General features: G+C 50.9%; 1 protein-coding gene across 1 annotated transcript in view; it reads left to right on the top strand.

Annotated features, from left to right (window-relative positions):
* Positions 1-1,296: 1,296 nt before the first annotated feature.
* LOC141021803 (uncharacterized) overlaps positions 1,297-15,066 on the top strand; it is a 303,418-nt gene continuing 289,648 nt past the window's right edge. The window contains exons 1-2 of the mRNA XM_073497652.1: positions 1,297-2,240; positions 5,441-5,449. Of these exons, the coding sequence (XP_073353753.1) occupies positions 1,463-2,240; positions 5,441-5,449 (787 nt within the window). The 5' untranslated portion in view covers positions 1,297-1,462. The remainder of the gene's footprint in view (positions 2,241-5,440; positions 5,450-15,066) is intronic.

Raw genomic sequence — 15,066 nt, 5'->3', positions numbered from 1 at the left:
GCATGCTTTGTCACATATTTCATTTGTCATTTTATTGTGTGAGCATGTTGGATGCACATTTTACTCATTCGAGGACATCCATTTGTTGCTTTGATTGTTTGGCTTTTTCTCTTTTGCCAAATGGATGGACAAGAATGCCTAAGAACTCCCTCTAGCTATCTATGCTTTTCTCGTCTGAAACTCTATTCATGCTACATCACAAAGTTTGATCAAGTCAGATTCGAACCACTCTGTGTGAGGAGCACTCGGAGTCCCCGATTCGTCATAGACTTAAACTTCCAAAACCTCTTTGTGCATTTCGGTATGACCGAGTCATCCATTTCGGTCACACCGAGAACACTAAGTTGATCTAGGTTTTCCATCTCGGTGCAACCGATTTGAACTTTTCGGTCACACCGAGTTGCAGCAACCGCTTGCGATTCTGCATCTCGGTGCCACCGAGTTGTTCCACTCGGTCACACCGACAGGGTCAGGATATATAAACCCACGGGTGAGATTTTGGAAATTTCTTCGAAACCTCTCAGCCCGCGCGTATCCTTCTCTGCCGCCTCGGGTCTCCGGATTGTCTCCTTGCCGCCAGCGACCTCCCGCCGCTGGTCTCCATCGCTGTCAACGGAATTCTGCTCCTCCGTTGCCGCCATAGCAAACTCCACCGAACTAGGCTACGAGTTCGTCTCTTTGTGCTATTCCTTTAACTCTGATTCGTAGCACATTGCTCTGCCATGATCATCACCACGTCTGCAAACACTCTATCCATTGAAAACATCCTTTAGATTAGATTGGATTTGAAAATTTAGGGTTAAGTCTCTGCCGAACCCATCTCGGACCGACTGAGTTGTAGAAATCGGTCTCACCGATTTGGCTTAGGCCATAGCACTTGCTAGTCAGACCGAAAACTGCAAATCGGTGTGACCGAGTTCGATTCTCTATGAAACCCTAGCAGTCTCGGTGCCACCAAACTGTGACTCGGTCTGACCGAGTTCACCAGTTTAGGTCCAAAAGCTGCTTCGGTATCACCGAGTTTACAAATCGGTAGCTCGAAATGCTTTCTGTGGAGAACTAAAACTAAGTTTTTAATTCATCTGTTTTGCAAAAACTCTGCACTTTGTGATGCTCATCCACTCTACCTCATCTACATCTATTCACAAGGTCTGCTGTCAGTAAGTTTGCAGAGATGTCTGATCAAAGTGACAGTCAGAACAGGTCTGAGGAACATGTGCAGCTGAGTGAGGGTTCAGATCCCTCTAGCACTTCTGATGATGGCAGTAGGAGCACTCCAAGCAACTTGCCAAAGGCAGCCACCAGATCTAGGAAGAAGAGAACCTCAGAATCTGAGGATGATGATTATGTTGCCACTGAGGAGGAAGTAAGCTCCAAGAAGAAGGTGCTGAGAAAGGAGTATGGCACAGCTGCTGCAAGTAAGCCAGGGCTGAATAAGAAGGCACCAGCAAGGAGAATTCCTATGTCTAAGGCCAGAGCCTCTACTCAAGAGACAATGGAGTTCACTCTTGAACCCAAAGAAGGTGGTGAAGGCAAGAAGAGGAAGGAGAGGGTCAAGAAGACCATTGCCAGAGTCATTGGGAAGTCCTCCATGATGAGAGATCCTTCTGAAGAAGAGGAAGAGGAAGAGGATGCTGCACCAGCACCCAAAGCTCAGAAGCTTATGGGAGATGCTATAAAGGCAGGGGCTACTCCATCAAAGCCCAAGTCTGCTCCCAAAGCTCAAGCTCAGAAGCCCCCAAAACCCAAGAGGAACACCAGAAGTATACCTGCTGAAGAAAAGAACAAGGCCCCACTACCTCAAGCTGAAGAAGAGGAAGATGATTCACTTGTTTTGAGGAAGTTGAAGCCCAAGATTCCTGACCACAATGATGCTCATCCAGTAGCTGAAGACATGCGCATAAGAAAGGATGCTGGACTGAGATTGTGGAGACAGTCTGATCCTTATGCTGTGAGGAGGAGGACACTAGTTGATTACAGGTTTCACATAAAGGAACAACAAGACTTTTATGAGACTATTTTGCTTGACAAGAAGCCCATTGTATGTGACATGAGATGGGTGGATTGGGAATATATCAAGGAAGAAGATCACTATCCAGGAGTTTATGACAGCTTCAAGGCATGTGGAGTTGACAAATTTGTTGGGCAGAAGTTCACCAAATGGAATGATGAGCTGATCATGCAGTTTTACTCCACTGCCCACTTCTATCCAGATGGAAGGATAGTTTGGATGTCAGAAGGTACTAGGTACCAATCCACAGTTGAGGAGTGGGCCAAACTGATAAATGCCCCTGAAGAACATGAAGATGACTTGGATGTGTATGGCACCAAGAAGAAGGACCACAACACTATGGCAAACATGTACAAGGAGATCCCAGACATGGCTTTGGAAACTCACAAGCTTGGATCAGTACATTACTTGTTGTCTGGTCTGCCTACCATCAACACAATCCTTAGGCACACTCTGCTACCCAAGTCAGGAGATCACAAGATGATCAGAGGGCATTCTGTCAACCTGCTACAGCTTTTTGATGTCCCTCAAAAGTTCACGGTTATGAGTTTGATTGTAGAAACAATCAAGAGGACTGCTGCTAACCAGAAGAGAAGCTGTGGGTATGCTCCACACATTCAGGAGCTCATCAACTCCAAGATGGGCACATGAACATATCTGTTGGATAAGGAGCATCTACCCTTACATCCTAATTTTGAAGACAACACTGTAGTGATGAATGAGGAGGAACAATCATCAGTTCAAGCACAGGAGAAGAGAGCCAAAGCAAAGGCTAAGAAAGCTGCCAAGATGCCTAGTGTGGAAGAGGCATCTCAAGTTTTCCTGAAGAGCAAGCAAGATCAACTTGGGTATCTGATCCAATCTACACTGAGGATTGAGAAGAGCTTGGCCACCTTCACTCAAAACGAGGAGAGCTTGGAGAGGATCATAGAAACCAAATTTTATGATCTTGATCTGAAGGTAACTGAGATTCAAACATCTATTGAGCAGCTTCAAGAGGAAGCAGAAGAGAGGAGAGGAAAGGAAACTACTGATGCATTTGAGCGAGTGTGTAACACCCTGAGGATCATGCTACAGTAACTCTCTGTGATTAAGCTAATCATGTTGCTAAACAGGGCATGATCACATTTGGAATCACATTTCTTTTCAAACTCCTAATTCAAACTTCAATTAAAATTAAAGTGGAAAATAAAAGTTTTCAAAAATTTAAACAAAATTGTTCGGTGGGTGCCAAATAATACACTGGTAATTATGGTGGAGAAAACACATTTTTATAAAATACCTAAATACTTTTAAATGAAATAAAACAGAAAAGAAAATAAACAAAAAAGGAAAATGCAAAAGAACACAGACAAAGAAAAAGGAAAAAGAGGAGGCCCTTCCCCCCCACTGGACCCCTGGCCCGACTGGGCCGACCCCCGGCCCAGCCCACCTCTCCCACTCGCCCCCTTCCCTGTTCCCCCGACCGGGGTCGGAACAGGGGCAGTCCCCGCCGCATCCCCTCGCCGGCGACGGGGAGGATAAGGACGCCAGCACCCCCCGCCTCCTCGGGCCTCTCTCCCACTCACCCCCGCTCACCTCTCGGCCCCTGCGCCTCTCTCTTCCCCCCCCCCCCAGATCCGCGCCGCTCTCTCCTTCCCCACGCCCGACGCGGTCGCCGCCGTTCACCGTCGTTCACACGGCCACCGTGCCCACCTCGCCGCCCCACGTTGTCTCCAAGGACCGCCGTCGCCCGCTGCTTCGTCTGGTGCAGCCCGTTGGAGACCGGAGCCCCTACAACGAGCACACCGAGCTCGTCTTCAACTTCGGACGCCGGCGACCCCTTCTTCCCCGGCGCCGACCTGCTGCTCCTAAGCCTCTCACCGGCCTCCGTGTGCCGCGCGGTGAGCCTCTCCCCCCTCCTCCCCTGTCTTTTCTCTCTCGCGCGCCCCCTAGCTGCTTCCCCACGCGCGCCCGAACGCCGCGCCGCGGAGCTCGCCGCCGGCGAGGCTCCGGTGACCTGTTGGTCACGGGCTCAAGCCCGTTGCACTCCCCACCTCGCGTAGATGCCCCCCAGCCCCTCCGCTTGCTCGATAGCCTGCCGTAGCCTCGTTTCCGTCGGGCACCCGTGCGCGCCGCCGCCTCCGCCGCTCGCCGGCGCCGATTCCGTCCAAGTCCGGCGAAGCCCCGGCCACCCCTGGATGCGGCGCTGCGAGCCCTTTCGAATGGGCCTAGCCCCGCTACTCCCCGAGCCCCGTAGCGCGATTCCGGCCAACTCCGGCAAGGGACCGCCGCTGTTTTGGTCGCCGGAGTTGCTCCGGCGCCGGCCGCCGACGTGGCCGGCCTGGGGCCACCCCAGGGCCACTGCCAGTGGGCCCCGTGGGTCCCAGTTGACTGGGTTGACCCAGTCAACTGCTGACTGGGCAGGCCCAGCCACTGACATGCGGGCCCCGCCGCAAAATTAAAAAAAAAAGAAAAGGAAAAATGTTTTATAAATAAAAATAATTAGATTAACTAATCACTCACTGACATATGGGGCCCACCCCTCTAATTAGACTGTTAGTTTAGTTTAAATTAATATTAGACTAACAGAGGCTGACATGTGGGTCCCACTGGACCCACCTGTCTGGTTTGACTGGTCAGCCGACCTGTTGACCTGCTGACGTCAGCATTGCCTCATGCTGACGTCATAATTCATTTTTGCTTAATTTAAATAATTCCAGAAATTCAAATAAACTTTAAAAATTCATATCTTTTAAACCGTAACTTGGATGAAAATGTTTTCTATATGAAAGTTGCTCAGAACGACGAGACGAATCCGAATACGCAGTCCGTTCGTCCACCACAACCCCCTAACCTATCGAACTAGCAACTTTCCCCCTCCGGTCCGTCTGTCCGAAAACGCGAAACATCGGGAATACTTCCCGGATGTTCCCCCCTTCGCCGGTACCACCTACTGTCGCGTTAGGGCACCCCTAGCATCGCTCATTTTCATGTCACGCATCGTCATGCTTATGTTTGCATTGTATTTAATGTTTCTTCCCCCCTCTTCTCTCCGGTAGACTACGAGACCGACACTACTGCTGCCCAGTTCGACTACGGAGTCGACGACCCCTCCTACTTGCCAGAGCAACCAGGCAAGCCCCCCCTTGATCACCAGATATCGCCTACTCTTCTCTATTCTGCTTGCATTAGAGTAGTGTAGCATGTTACTGCTTTCGATATCCTATCCTGATGCATAGCCTATCCTTGCTACTACTGTTGTTACCTTTACCTGCAATCCTACATGCTTAGTATAGGATGCTAGATTTCCATCAGTGGCCCTACATTCTTGTCTGTCTGCTGTGCTATACTATCGGGCCGTGATCACCTGGGCGTGATCACGGGTATATACTTATATACTATATACATGACACATGAGATGACTAAAGTCGGGTCGGCTCGTAGGAGTACCCGTGAGTGGATCTTTGTGGCGGAGCGACATGGCAAGTTGAGACTGCCTAGGTGAGAGGTGGGCCTGGCCCTGGTCGGCGTTCGCGGTTACTTAACACGCTTAACGAGATCTTGGTATTTGATCTGAGTCTGGCCATTTGGTCTATACGCACTAGCCATCTACGCGGGAGTAGTTATGGGTATCCCGGCGTCGTGGTATCAGCCGAAGCCTTCGTGACATCAGCGACTGAGTGGCGCGCGCCGGATTGGACTGGAACGCCACTAGGCTAGGTCTGCTTCCGGCCGCGTACGCAACGTGCAGGTGTGCATAGGGCGATGGACCCAGACCCCTGCGCGCATAGGGTTAGACCGGCGTGCTGACCTCTCTGTTGTGCTTAGGTGGGGCTGCGACGTGTTGATCTTCCGAGGCCGGGCATGACCCAGAAAAGTGTGTCCGGCCAAATGGGATCGAGCGTGTTGGGTTATGTGGTGCACCCCTGCAGGGAAGTTTATCTATTCGAATAGCCGTGTCCCTCGGTAAAAGGACGACCCGGAGTTGTACCTTGACCTTATGACAACTAGAACTGGATACTGAATAAAATACACCCTTCCAAGTGCCAGATACAACCCGGTGATCGCTCTCTAATAGGGTGACGAGGAGGGGATCGCCGGGTAGGATTATGCTATGCGATGCTACTTGGAGGACTTCAATCTACTCTCTTCTACATGCTGCAAGATGGAGATGGCCAGAAGCGTAGTCTTCGACAGGACTAGCTATCCCCCCTTTTATTCTGGCATTCTGCAGTTCAGTCCACTGATATGCCCCTTTACACATATACCCATGCATATGTAGTGTAGCTCCTTGCTTGCGAGTACCTTGGATGAGTACTCACGGTTGCTTCTCTCCCTCTTTTCCCCCTTTTCTTTTCTATCTGGTTGTCACAACCAGATGCTGGAGTCCAGGAGCCAGACGCCACCGTCGACGACGACACCTACGACACTGGAGGTGCCTACTACTACGTGCAGCCCGCTGACGACGACCAGGAGTAGTTAGGAGGATCCCAGGCAGGAGGCCTGCGCCTCGTTCGATCTGTATCCCAGTTTGTGCTAGCCTTCTTAAGGCAAACTTGTTTAACTTATGTCTGTACTCAGATATTGTTGCTTCCGCTGACTCGTCTGTGATCGAGCACTTGTATTCGAGCCCTCGAGGCCCCTGGCTTGTATTATGATGCTTGTATGACTTATTTATGTTGTAGAGTTGTGTTGTGATATCTTCCCGTGAGTCCCTGACCTTGATCGTACACATTTGCATGCATGATTAGTGTACGGTCAAACCGGGGGCGTCACAAGTTGGTATCAGAGCCGACTGCCTGTAGGAATCCCCCTTTCCACACTCCTTGGCCGAAGTCGAGTCTAGACATTACAAAAACTTTTACTAACATGGCTGTGTGTCTTACGGGCCCACGTCGCCATTGGGTTGTACTAGTATCTTTTACTCCTCGACCTTTACTCCGGGACTCTGAACTCTCTTCTACTTGGGTTAAACGAATTTACTAACTTTAACACTAGGATCCCGTGACCGCGTTCACCCCAAAGTTGGATAAGCCATAGTTGTTTCTTAGAGTAGTATTTTGAACAATTCACACACTGTCATTTGACTCCTTTGAAACGTCTTTGCTTTCAGATGGAACCCACGAGGCAGGTCGTTCGCCACACGATGGCCATTGGTGCCTCGGGATCACCTGCGGTGCTAGTTGAGATGATGACCTATCTGGGTTATCGTTGGCACCTTGAGTACACCGTCTACGAGGAGTATCAGGACTTTAACCAGGAGCAGTACCGTGCCATCGTCCACCTCTACTCTCGGGAGTACGACTCCACTACTGTGCTGCACACCGCACATGGTGTTGGTGTGACCATCGATATGGCTGTCCACGATGCTGCCTATGCTGCTCTGACACGTCTTCGTGGAGAGTATCAGGAGTTGGACACCTCCCCTTTCAGGCACATTGCTATCGCATCTGATGTTGGTGCGGAGGGATACTATACTGCTGCCTACTCCACTGTCACCCGAGAGCCCTTCTACCATCAGAACCTGGTTCTGCATGCTGATGGGCTGGATCGAGCTAACCGAGCTCTTCGCCACGAGATGTACACCACCCGTCAGCACCTTTACCGTGCCCTGACGCTGCTGCACCCCTTTGTCCGATCTGGACAGGTACCGCGTACTGCGATCTACCCAGCCAGGACCGTGATGCCCCACGGTGTCGGTTGGCCAGAGGTGGGAGGCTACTCTCCCGCACTTGGTCCTCTTCTGCCACCTGAGCGTCGGACTCTACACCTGAGTATCCGCGGCCCCCAGTCTGCTGACGTGGAGGGCTATCCGTTGCCTCACTACCAGCTGTCGGGCTACGATTACCTCCACAGTACCTCTTGGGACTGATGTAGGCTTGCTAGTAGTATTAGTTGCAGTCGCCGCGAGCCTGTGTGCCGCCTATGATGTATTAGTCTATGTACTGAACTCTGTGCATGACCCCTTTTGTAAGCTATGCCGACTACTATGTAGTAGCTATCGTGCTCCTTTCGTTATGCATGTTTCATCATGAATGATTCTTGTCTTAGCACATATTCTCAATGCTGATCTACCCCTGTTATATATTAGCAGGATGGTTAGACCAGGTGGTCGTGGTCGTGGTGGCGATGCCCCACCACCACCTGAGTACATGGCTGGTATGATCCAACAGTTTGAACTGAACCGCCAATTCATGGAAAATATGATGGCTCAGTTTCCTCGCCCCAATATGAACCAGCAGCCAGCTCAAGTGACTCTTCAAGATTTCATACGCCTCAACCCAACCATCTACCGCAGCTCAACTCAGCCTCTGGATGCTGATGACTGGCTCCGTGACATCACCTATGAGATGGAGTCTGCTGATGTAGCCCCTGCCAGCTATGTCACCTTTGCTTCCTTCTTCTTGAAGGGACCCGCAGCTCAATGGTGGGACAGCCACAGGCGTACTCTGCCAGCTGGAACAATCATCACATGGCCAGACTTCCAAGCTTCTTTCCGTGCCCGCTTCATTCCTCAAGGAGTCATGGACCGGAAGAAGCGTGAGTTCCGCAACCTCACCCAAGGCAACAAAACTGTCGAAGCTTATCAGCGGGAGTTTCTGGACTTGTCCCGCTATGCTGAAGAAGACATTGCAACTGATGCACGCAGACAGGAGAAGTTCCGTGATGGCCTTCAAGCTAACATCAAGCTCGCACTTCTAGTGCATGACTTTGCTGATTTCTCCACCTTGGTGAACAAGGCCATCAATGTCGAAACTGGTCTGCAGGAATACCAGAGCTCTCACAGGCGCAACCGTGACACGGGCTCATCTTCGGGCCCGCCCTCACAGAAGCGTAAGATATGGATCCCGAACAACATGTACCGTCCAAATGCATCTGCCCCAAGGCAGACATATGCTGCACCTCGTCTGCCTCCACCACCATCTAGGCAGTCAAGACTTCCAGCTCCACCATCCCAAGCTCCTGTTCCCACTCCGAATAATGGCTTGTGCTTCAGGTGTGGTCAACCAGGACACCGTGCTAAAGAATGCAACCAGAACCAGAATCAACTGGCCCTTCCAGCAACTGGCCGTGGTAACAATCAGCCCCGCAACAACAATGCTAAGTCTTATGGTCGTGCTCATGCCAACCACGTTGATCTCAACGAAGCTCAAGACCAGCCTGCTACTGTGATGGGTACACTCCTCGTAAATTCAGTACCAGCATCCGTTTTATTTGATACAGGTGCATCGCATTCATTCATGTCAGAAGATTTTGCATACAAGCACGACGTTAAATATGAGGAGATGAACACCTCTGTATTGGTCAAAACCCCCGTGGGACAGTGTCAAACCTCCTTGGTTGGCATCGATGTCCCCGTGGAAATCGAAGGGCTGGAATTCTATGCCTCTCCCATTATCCTGAAGACGTCTAACATCGACCTCATTTTGGGTATGGATTGGTTGAAAGCGCATACTGCTTCTATAGTTTGCGCCACTAAGACCGTCCATCTGCTACACCCTTCAGATGAAATAGTTGCTTACCAAGCTCATCTGGTGCAAAATGCCGAGGCAAGGCTCTATGCATTGAATGCATTGAACGCTGCACCACTCGAGGGCATTGAAAACATTCCCGTCGTGCGTGAATTCCTCGATGTCTTCCCTGAAGAACTTCCAGGGATTCCCCCTGCTAGAGCTGTCGAATTCATCATCGACTTGAAACCAGGCACCACTCCTATAGCCAAGCGACCCTACAAAATGCCGCCGCATGAACTCCTTGAGCTTAAGGAGGAAATCGACAAATCTCTTCGCAAAGGATTCATTCGCCCAAGTTGCTCTCCTTGGGGAGCACCTTCTCTCTTTGTCAAGAAGAAGGATGGGACAAACTGGTTAGTTCAAGACTACCGTCCTATAAACCAAGCTACCATTCAGAATAAATACCCTCTTCCTCGGATCAATGATCTGTATGATCAACTGGCGGGTTCGTCAGTGTTCTCTAAGCTCGACTTGAGGTTGGGCTACCATCAGATCCGTGTTCGCGAAGAGGATATCCCAAAGACCGCCTTCGTGACTCGCTATGGTTCATACGAGTACACCGTCATGTCTTTCGGTTTAACCAATGCTCCAGCCACCTTCTCTCGTCTGATGAACTATATATTCATGGATTACCTCGACAAGTTCGTCGTGGTTTATCTGGATGATATCCTGGTATTTTCCAAGAACGAAGAAGAACATGCCAAACATCTTCGACTTGTGCTGGAGAAGCTATGAGAACATCAACTATATGCCAAGTTCTCCAAATGTGAATTCTGGCTACCGGAAGTAACCTATCTTGGTCATGTCATCTCTAAGGATGGTATTGCCATCAACCCCGAGCGAGTTCAGGCTATTCTTGATTGGACTCCTCCCAAGAACGTTAAGCAAGTCAGAAGTTTTCTCGGTCTCGCCAGCTATTGCCGTCGATTCGTCGAGAACTTCTCCAAGATCGCCAGGCCTCTGACTAACCTGTTACATAAGGGCGTCAAGTTCCAATGGACAGACAAATGTCAGGAAAGTTTCCAAGCACTCAAAGACAAGTTGACTTCTGCTCCAGTTCTAGCTCCACCTGATACTAAGAAGGACTTCGTCATTTACTGCGACGCTTCCCGTCAAGGATTAGGCTGTGTCCTAATGCAAGACCGCAAAGTGATTGCTTATGCCTCTCGGCAATTGCGCCCTCACGAAGAGAACTACCCAGTTCATGACCTCGAACTTGCTGCTGTCATTCATGCGCTGAAGCAGTGGCGACATTACCTTCTCGGTAATCGTTGCGAGATCTTCACTGACCACCAAAGTCTGAAGTATCTGTTTACTCAGCCAGATCTGAACCTCCGTCAACAGAGATGGATGGAGCTTGTTGCAGACTTTGACTTGGGTATTTCCTATACGCCAGGCAAGGCTAATGTAATGGCTGATGCCTTGAGCCGCAAGTCTTACTGCAACCACCTCCAGGTTCATAAAGTTCAGCCCTCGCTTGTTGAAGAATTCAGGAAGCTGAATCTCCATATTGTTCCTCCGGGTGCACTCGCTCCCCCTCCTAAGGAGTTTGGCAAGGTGAACCTCCACGTTGTTACGCAGGGTTCCCTCAATACCCTAGTTGCTAAACCAGATCTCGTGGATAGCATCAAAAGGCTACAGAAGTATGACTCTGAAGCCCACAAGATTAAGCGCTACCTCGCAGAAGGAAAGCCCTCATTCTTCACCATTGCTGAGGATGGCACCTTATACTTCAAGGGCCGCCTAGTGGTGCCATGTGCAGAGAAAAACCTGGATATGACACAGGAAGTTATGAAAGAAGCTCATGATACGCCTCTATGTATCCACCCTGGTAGTACAAAGATGTACCAAGACATCCGTCAGAGATTCTGGTGGTCTAATATGAAGCAAGCCATTGCTCGTTATGTTGCTGAGTGTGACGTTTGCCGTCGTATCAAAGCAGAACATCAAAGGCCTGCTGGAACTCTGCAACCTATCTCTATTCCTGAATGGAAATGGGACCATGTTGAGATGGACTTCGTCACTGGATTTCCCAAATCACAGAAAGGTAATGATGCTATTCTTGTCGTCATTGACCGGCTTTCCAAAGTTGCACATTTCCTGGCGGTCAAAGAAACGATCACTGCTAGCCAGTTGGCAACGCTCTATATGTCTAGGATTGTTTCACTCCACGGTATTCCATTGGTTATCAGCTCAGACCGTGGCAGCTTATTCACTTCAAGATTCTGGGCAAGTTTCCAAGAAGCTATGGGAACTCATCTGTCATTCAGTACTGCGTTTCATCCTCAATCGCAAGGACAAGTTGAACGCGTCAATCAAGTTCTCGAAGACATGCTTCGAGCTTGCGTTATTTCCTTCGGCAAGAAATGGGAGGAATCTCTCCCATATGCTGAGTTCTCTTATAATAATAGCTATCAAGCTAGTCTGAAGATGGCCCCCTTCGAAGTGTTGTATGGACGAAAGTGCCGAACCCCTCTGAACTGGTCAGAAACTGGGGAACGTCCACTCTTCGGTCCGGATATTATCCAAGATGCCGAAGAACAAGTCCGCATTATTCGTGAGAATCTCAAGACTGCTCAGTCACGTCAGAAGAGTCAGTATGACCGTCATCATAAAGACATGGTCTATCAACCTGGCGAAAAGGCTTATCTTCGAGTCACACCTATGAAGGGTGCTCACCGCTTCGGGATCAAGGGCAAACTAGCTCCTCGCTATATTGGCCCATTCACTATTCTCGAAAGGCGTGGAAAAGTGGCATACCAACTGGAGCTACCGCCGAACCTTTCTCAGGTTCACGATGTGTTCCATGTGTCACAGCTCCGCCGTTGCTTCAAGGATCCAATCCGAGCTGTGGATCATGAAGTGCTCGAATTGCAGCAAGACCTCTCCTATAAGGAGCATCCGGTCCGCATTCTCGACCAAGCTGAACGCCGCACACGTCAGAAGGCGATCAAGTTTCTCAAAGTCCAGTGGTCGCACCATTCTGAAGATGAGGCCACTTGGGAACGAGAGGATCGTCTGCGCGAAGAATACCCCGCACTGTTTCCTTCTACCTCCTAAATCTCGGGACGAGATTTCTTGTAGTGGAGGAGAATTGTAACACCCTGAGGATCATGCTACAGTAACTCTCTGTGATTAAGCTAATCATGTTGCTAAACAGGGCATGATCACATTTGGAATCACATTTCTTTTCAAACTCCTAATTCAAACTTCAATTAAAATTAAAGTGGAAAATAAAAGTTTTCAAAAATTTAAACAAAATTGTTCGGTGGGTGCCAAATAATACACTGGTAATTATGGTGGAGAAAACACATTTTTATAAAATACCTAAATACTTTTAAATGAAATAAAACAGAAAAGAAAATAAACAAAAAAGGAAAATGCAAAAGAACACAGACAAAGAAAAAGAAAAAAGAGGAGGCCCTTCCCCCCCCACTGGACCCCTGGCCTGACTGGGCCGACCCCCGACCCAGCCCACCTCTCCCACTCGCCCCTTCCCTGTTCCCCCGACCGGGGTCAGAACAGGGGCAGTCCCCGCCGCACCCCCTCGCCGGCGATGGGGAGGATAAGGATGCCAGCACCCCCCGCCTCCTCGGGCCTCTCTCCCACTCACCCCCGCTCACCTCTCGGCCCCTGCGCCTCTCTCTTCCCCCCCAGATCCGCGCCGCTCTCTCCTTCCCCACGCCCGACGCGGTCGCCGCCATTCACCGTCGTTCACACGGCCACCGTGCCCACCTCGCCACCCCACGTTGTCTCCAAGGACCGCCGTCGCCCGCTGCTTCGTCTGGTGCAGCCCGTTGGAGACCAGAGCCCCTACAACGAGCACACCGAGCTCGTCTTCAACTTCGGACGCCGGCGACCCCCTTCTTCCCCGGCGCCGACCTGCTGCTCCTAAGCCTCTCACCGGCCTCCGTGTGCCGCGCGGTGAGCCTCTCCCCCCTCCTCCCCTGTCTTTTCTCTCTCGCGCGCCCCCTAGCTGCTTCCCCACGCGCGCCCGAACGCCGCGCCGCGGAGCTCGCCGCCGGCGAGGCTCCGGTGACCTGTTGGTCACGGGCTCAAGCCCGTTGCACTCCCCACCTCGCGTAGATGCCCCCCAGCCCCTCCGCTTGCTCGATAGCCCGCCGTAGCCTCGTTTCCGTCGGGCACCCGTGCGCGCCGCCGCCTCCGCCGCTCGCCGGCGCCGATTCCGGCCAAGTCCGGCGAAGCCCCGGCCACCCCTGGATGCGGCGCTGCGAGCCCTTTCGAATGGGCCTAGCCCCGCTCCTCCCCGAGCCCCGTAGCGCGATTCCGGCCAACTCCGGCGAGGGGCCGCCGCTGTTTTGGTCGCCGGAGTTGCTCCGGCGCCGGCCGCCGACGTGGCCGGCCTAGGGCCACCCCAGGGCCACTGCCAGTGGGCCCCGTGGGTCCCAGTTGACTGGGTTGACCCAGTCAACTGCTGACTGGGCAGGCCCAGCCACTGACATGCGGGCCCCGCCGCAAAATTAAAAAAAAAGAGAAAAGGAAAAATGTTTTATAAAAAATAATAATTAGATTAACTAATCACTCACTGACATATGGGGCCCACCCCTCTAATTAGACTGTTAGTTTAGTTTAAATTAATATTAGACTAACAGAGGCTGACATGTGGGTCCCACTCGACCCACCTGTCTGGTTTGACTGGTCAGCCGACCTGTTGACCTGCTGACGTCAGCATTGCCTCATGCTGACGTCATAATTCATTTTTGCTTAATTTAAATAATTCCAGAAATTCAAATAAACTTTGAAAATTCATATCTTTTAAACCATAACTCGGATGAAAATGTTTGTCGGGACCCCAATTCTAAGTCACACCGGCCTCACGCACGGTATTCCCACGGGTGTCGCCTTACCATGGCCCGGGACCATTTGCGCCTTTTGGCTCACGTATATGATAATGTCGCTAGCATCCATATGACAGAGAACCCGGGCCGACATGGCTAGTCGTGAACCCAAAGCGGCACTAACGTATGGGGACAGGCATACATGAATCAACATCGAACGTGTCGGTCAGCAGCGTGCGAATCTGGGCTGTAGCACTGGGCTAACAGGACTCCGGGAACCCGGGCTGTAGCAGGCTAGGCAGGACTCCGGATGTCACCGCGTGACATTTCCCCTAAGGGACAGACACAGGAACGATATGAAACACATGCCGTCCAGTCAAGTGTCCAGAGCAGTAGTGCTGGGCTAGCAGGACTCCGGTGAACCGGGCTGTAGCGGACTACTATGGCTCAAGGAGGCACTAGACTACATTTCCCCATAAGAGAGGCTGCTAAGGATAGACAACTAGATTGTCGGATCCCACACATACCAAGCATTTCAATCATACACACAATATGCTCGATATGTGCAGATACAACATGGCATCACAACAAGACTCTACGACTCAGAGTATTTATTCATTAGGCCCCGAAGAGCCAGATATTACAAACATGGGTCTCATGACCCAACATTCAGAGCATACAAGTCAAAGCACATGCGGAAGCTCAACATGTCTGAGTACAGACATCTACAAATGAAAAAGGCTGAGAAGCCTGACTATTT

Source organism: Aegilops tauschii, chromosome 4 (genome assembly GCF_002575655.3).
Source record: "Aegilops tauschii subsp. strangulata cultivar AL8/78 chromosome 4, Aet v6.0, whole genome shotgun sequence".
Classification (NCBI taxonomy): Eukaryota; Viridiplantae; Streptophyta; class Magnoliopsida; order Poales; family Poaceae; genus Aegilops; species Aegilops tauschii.
Note: the sequence above shows the minus strand (reverse complement) of the source record. Positions and strands in the feature narration are given on the sequence as shown.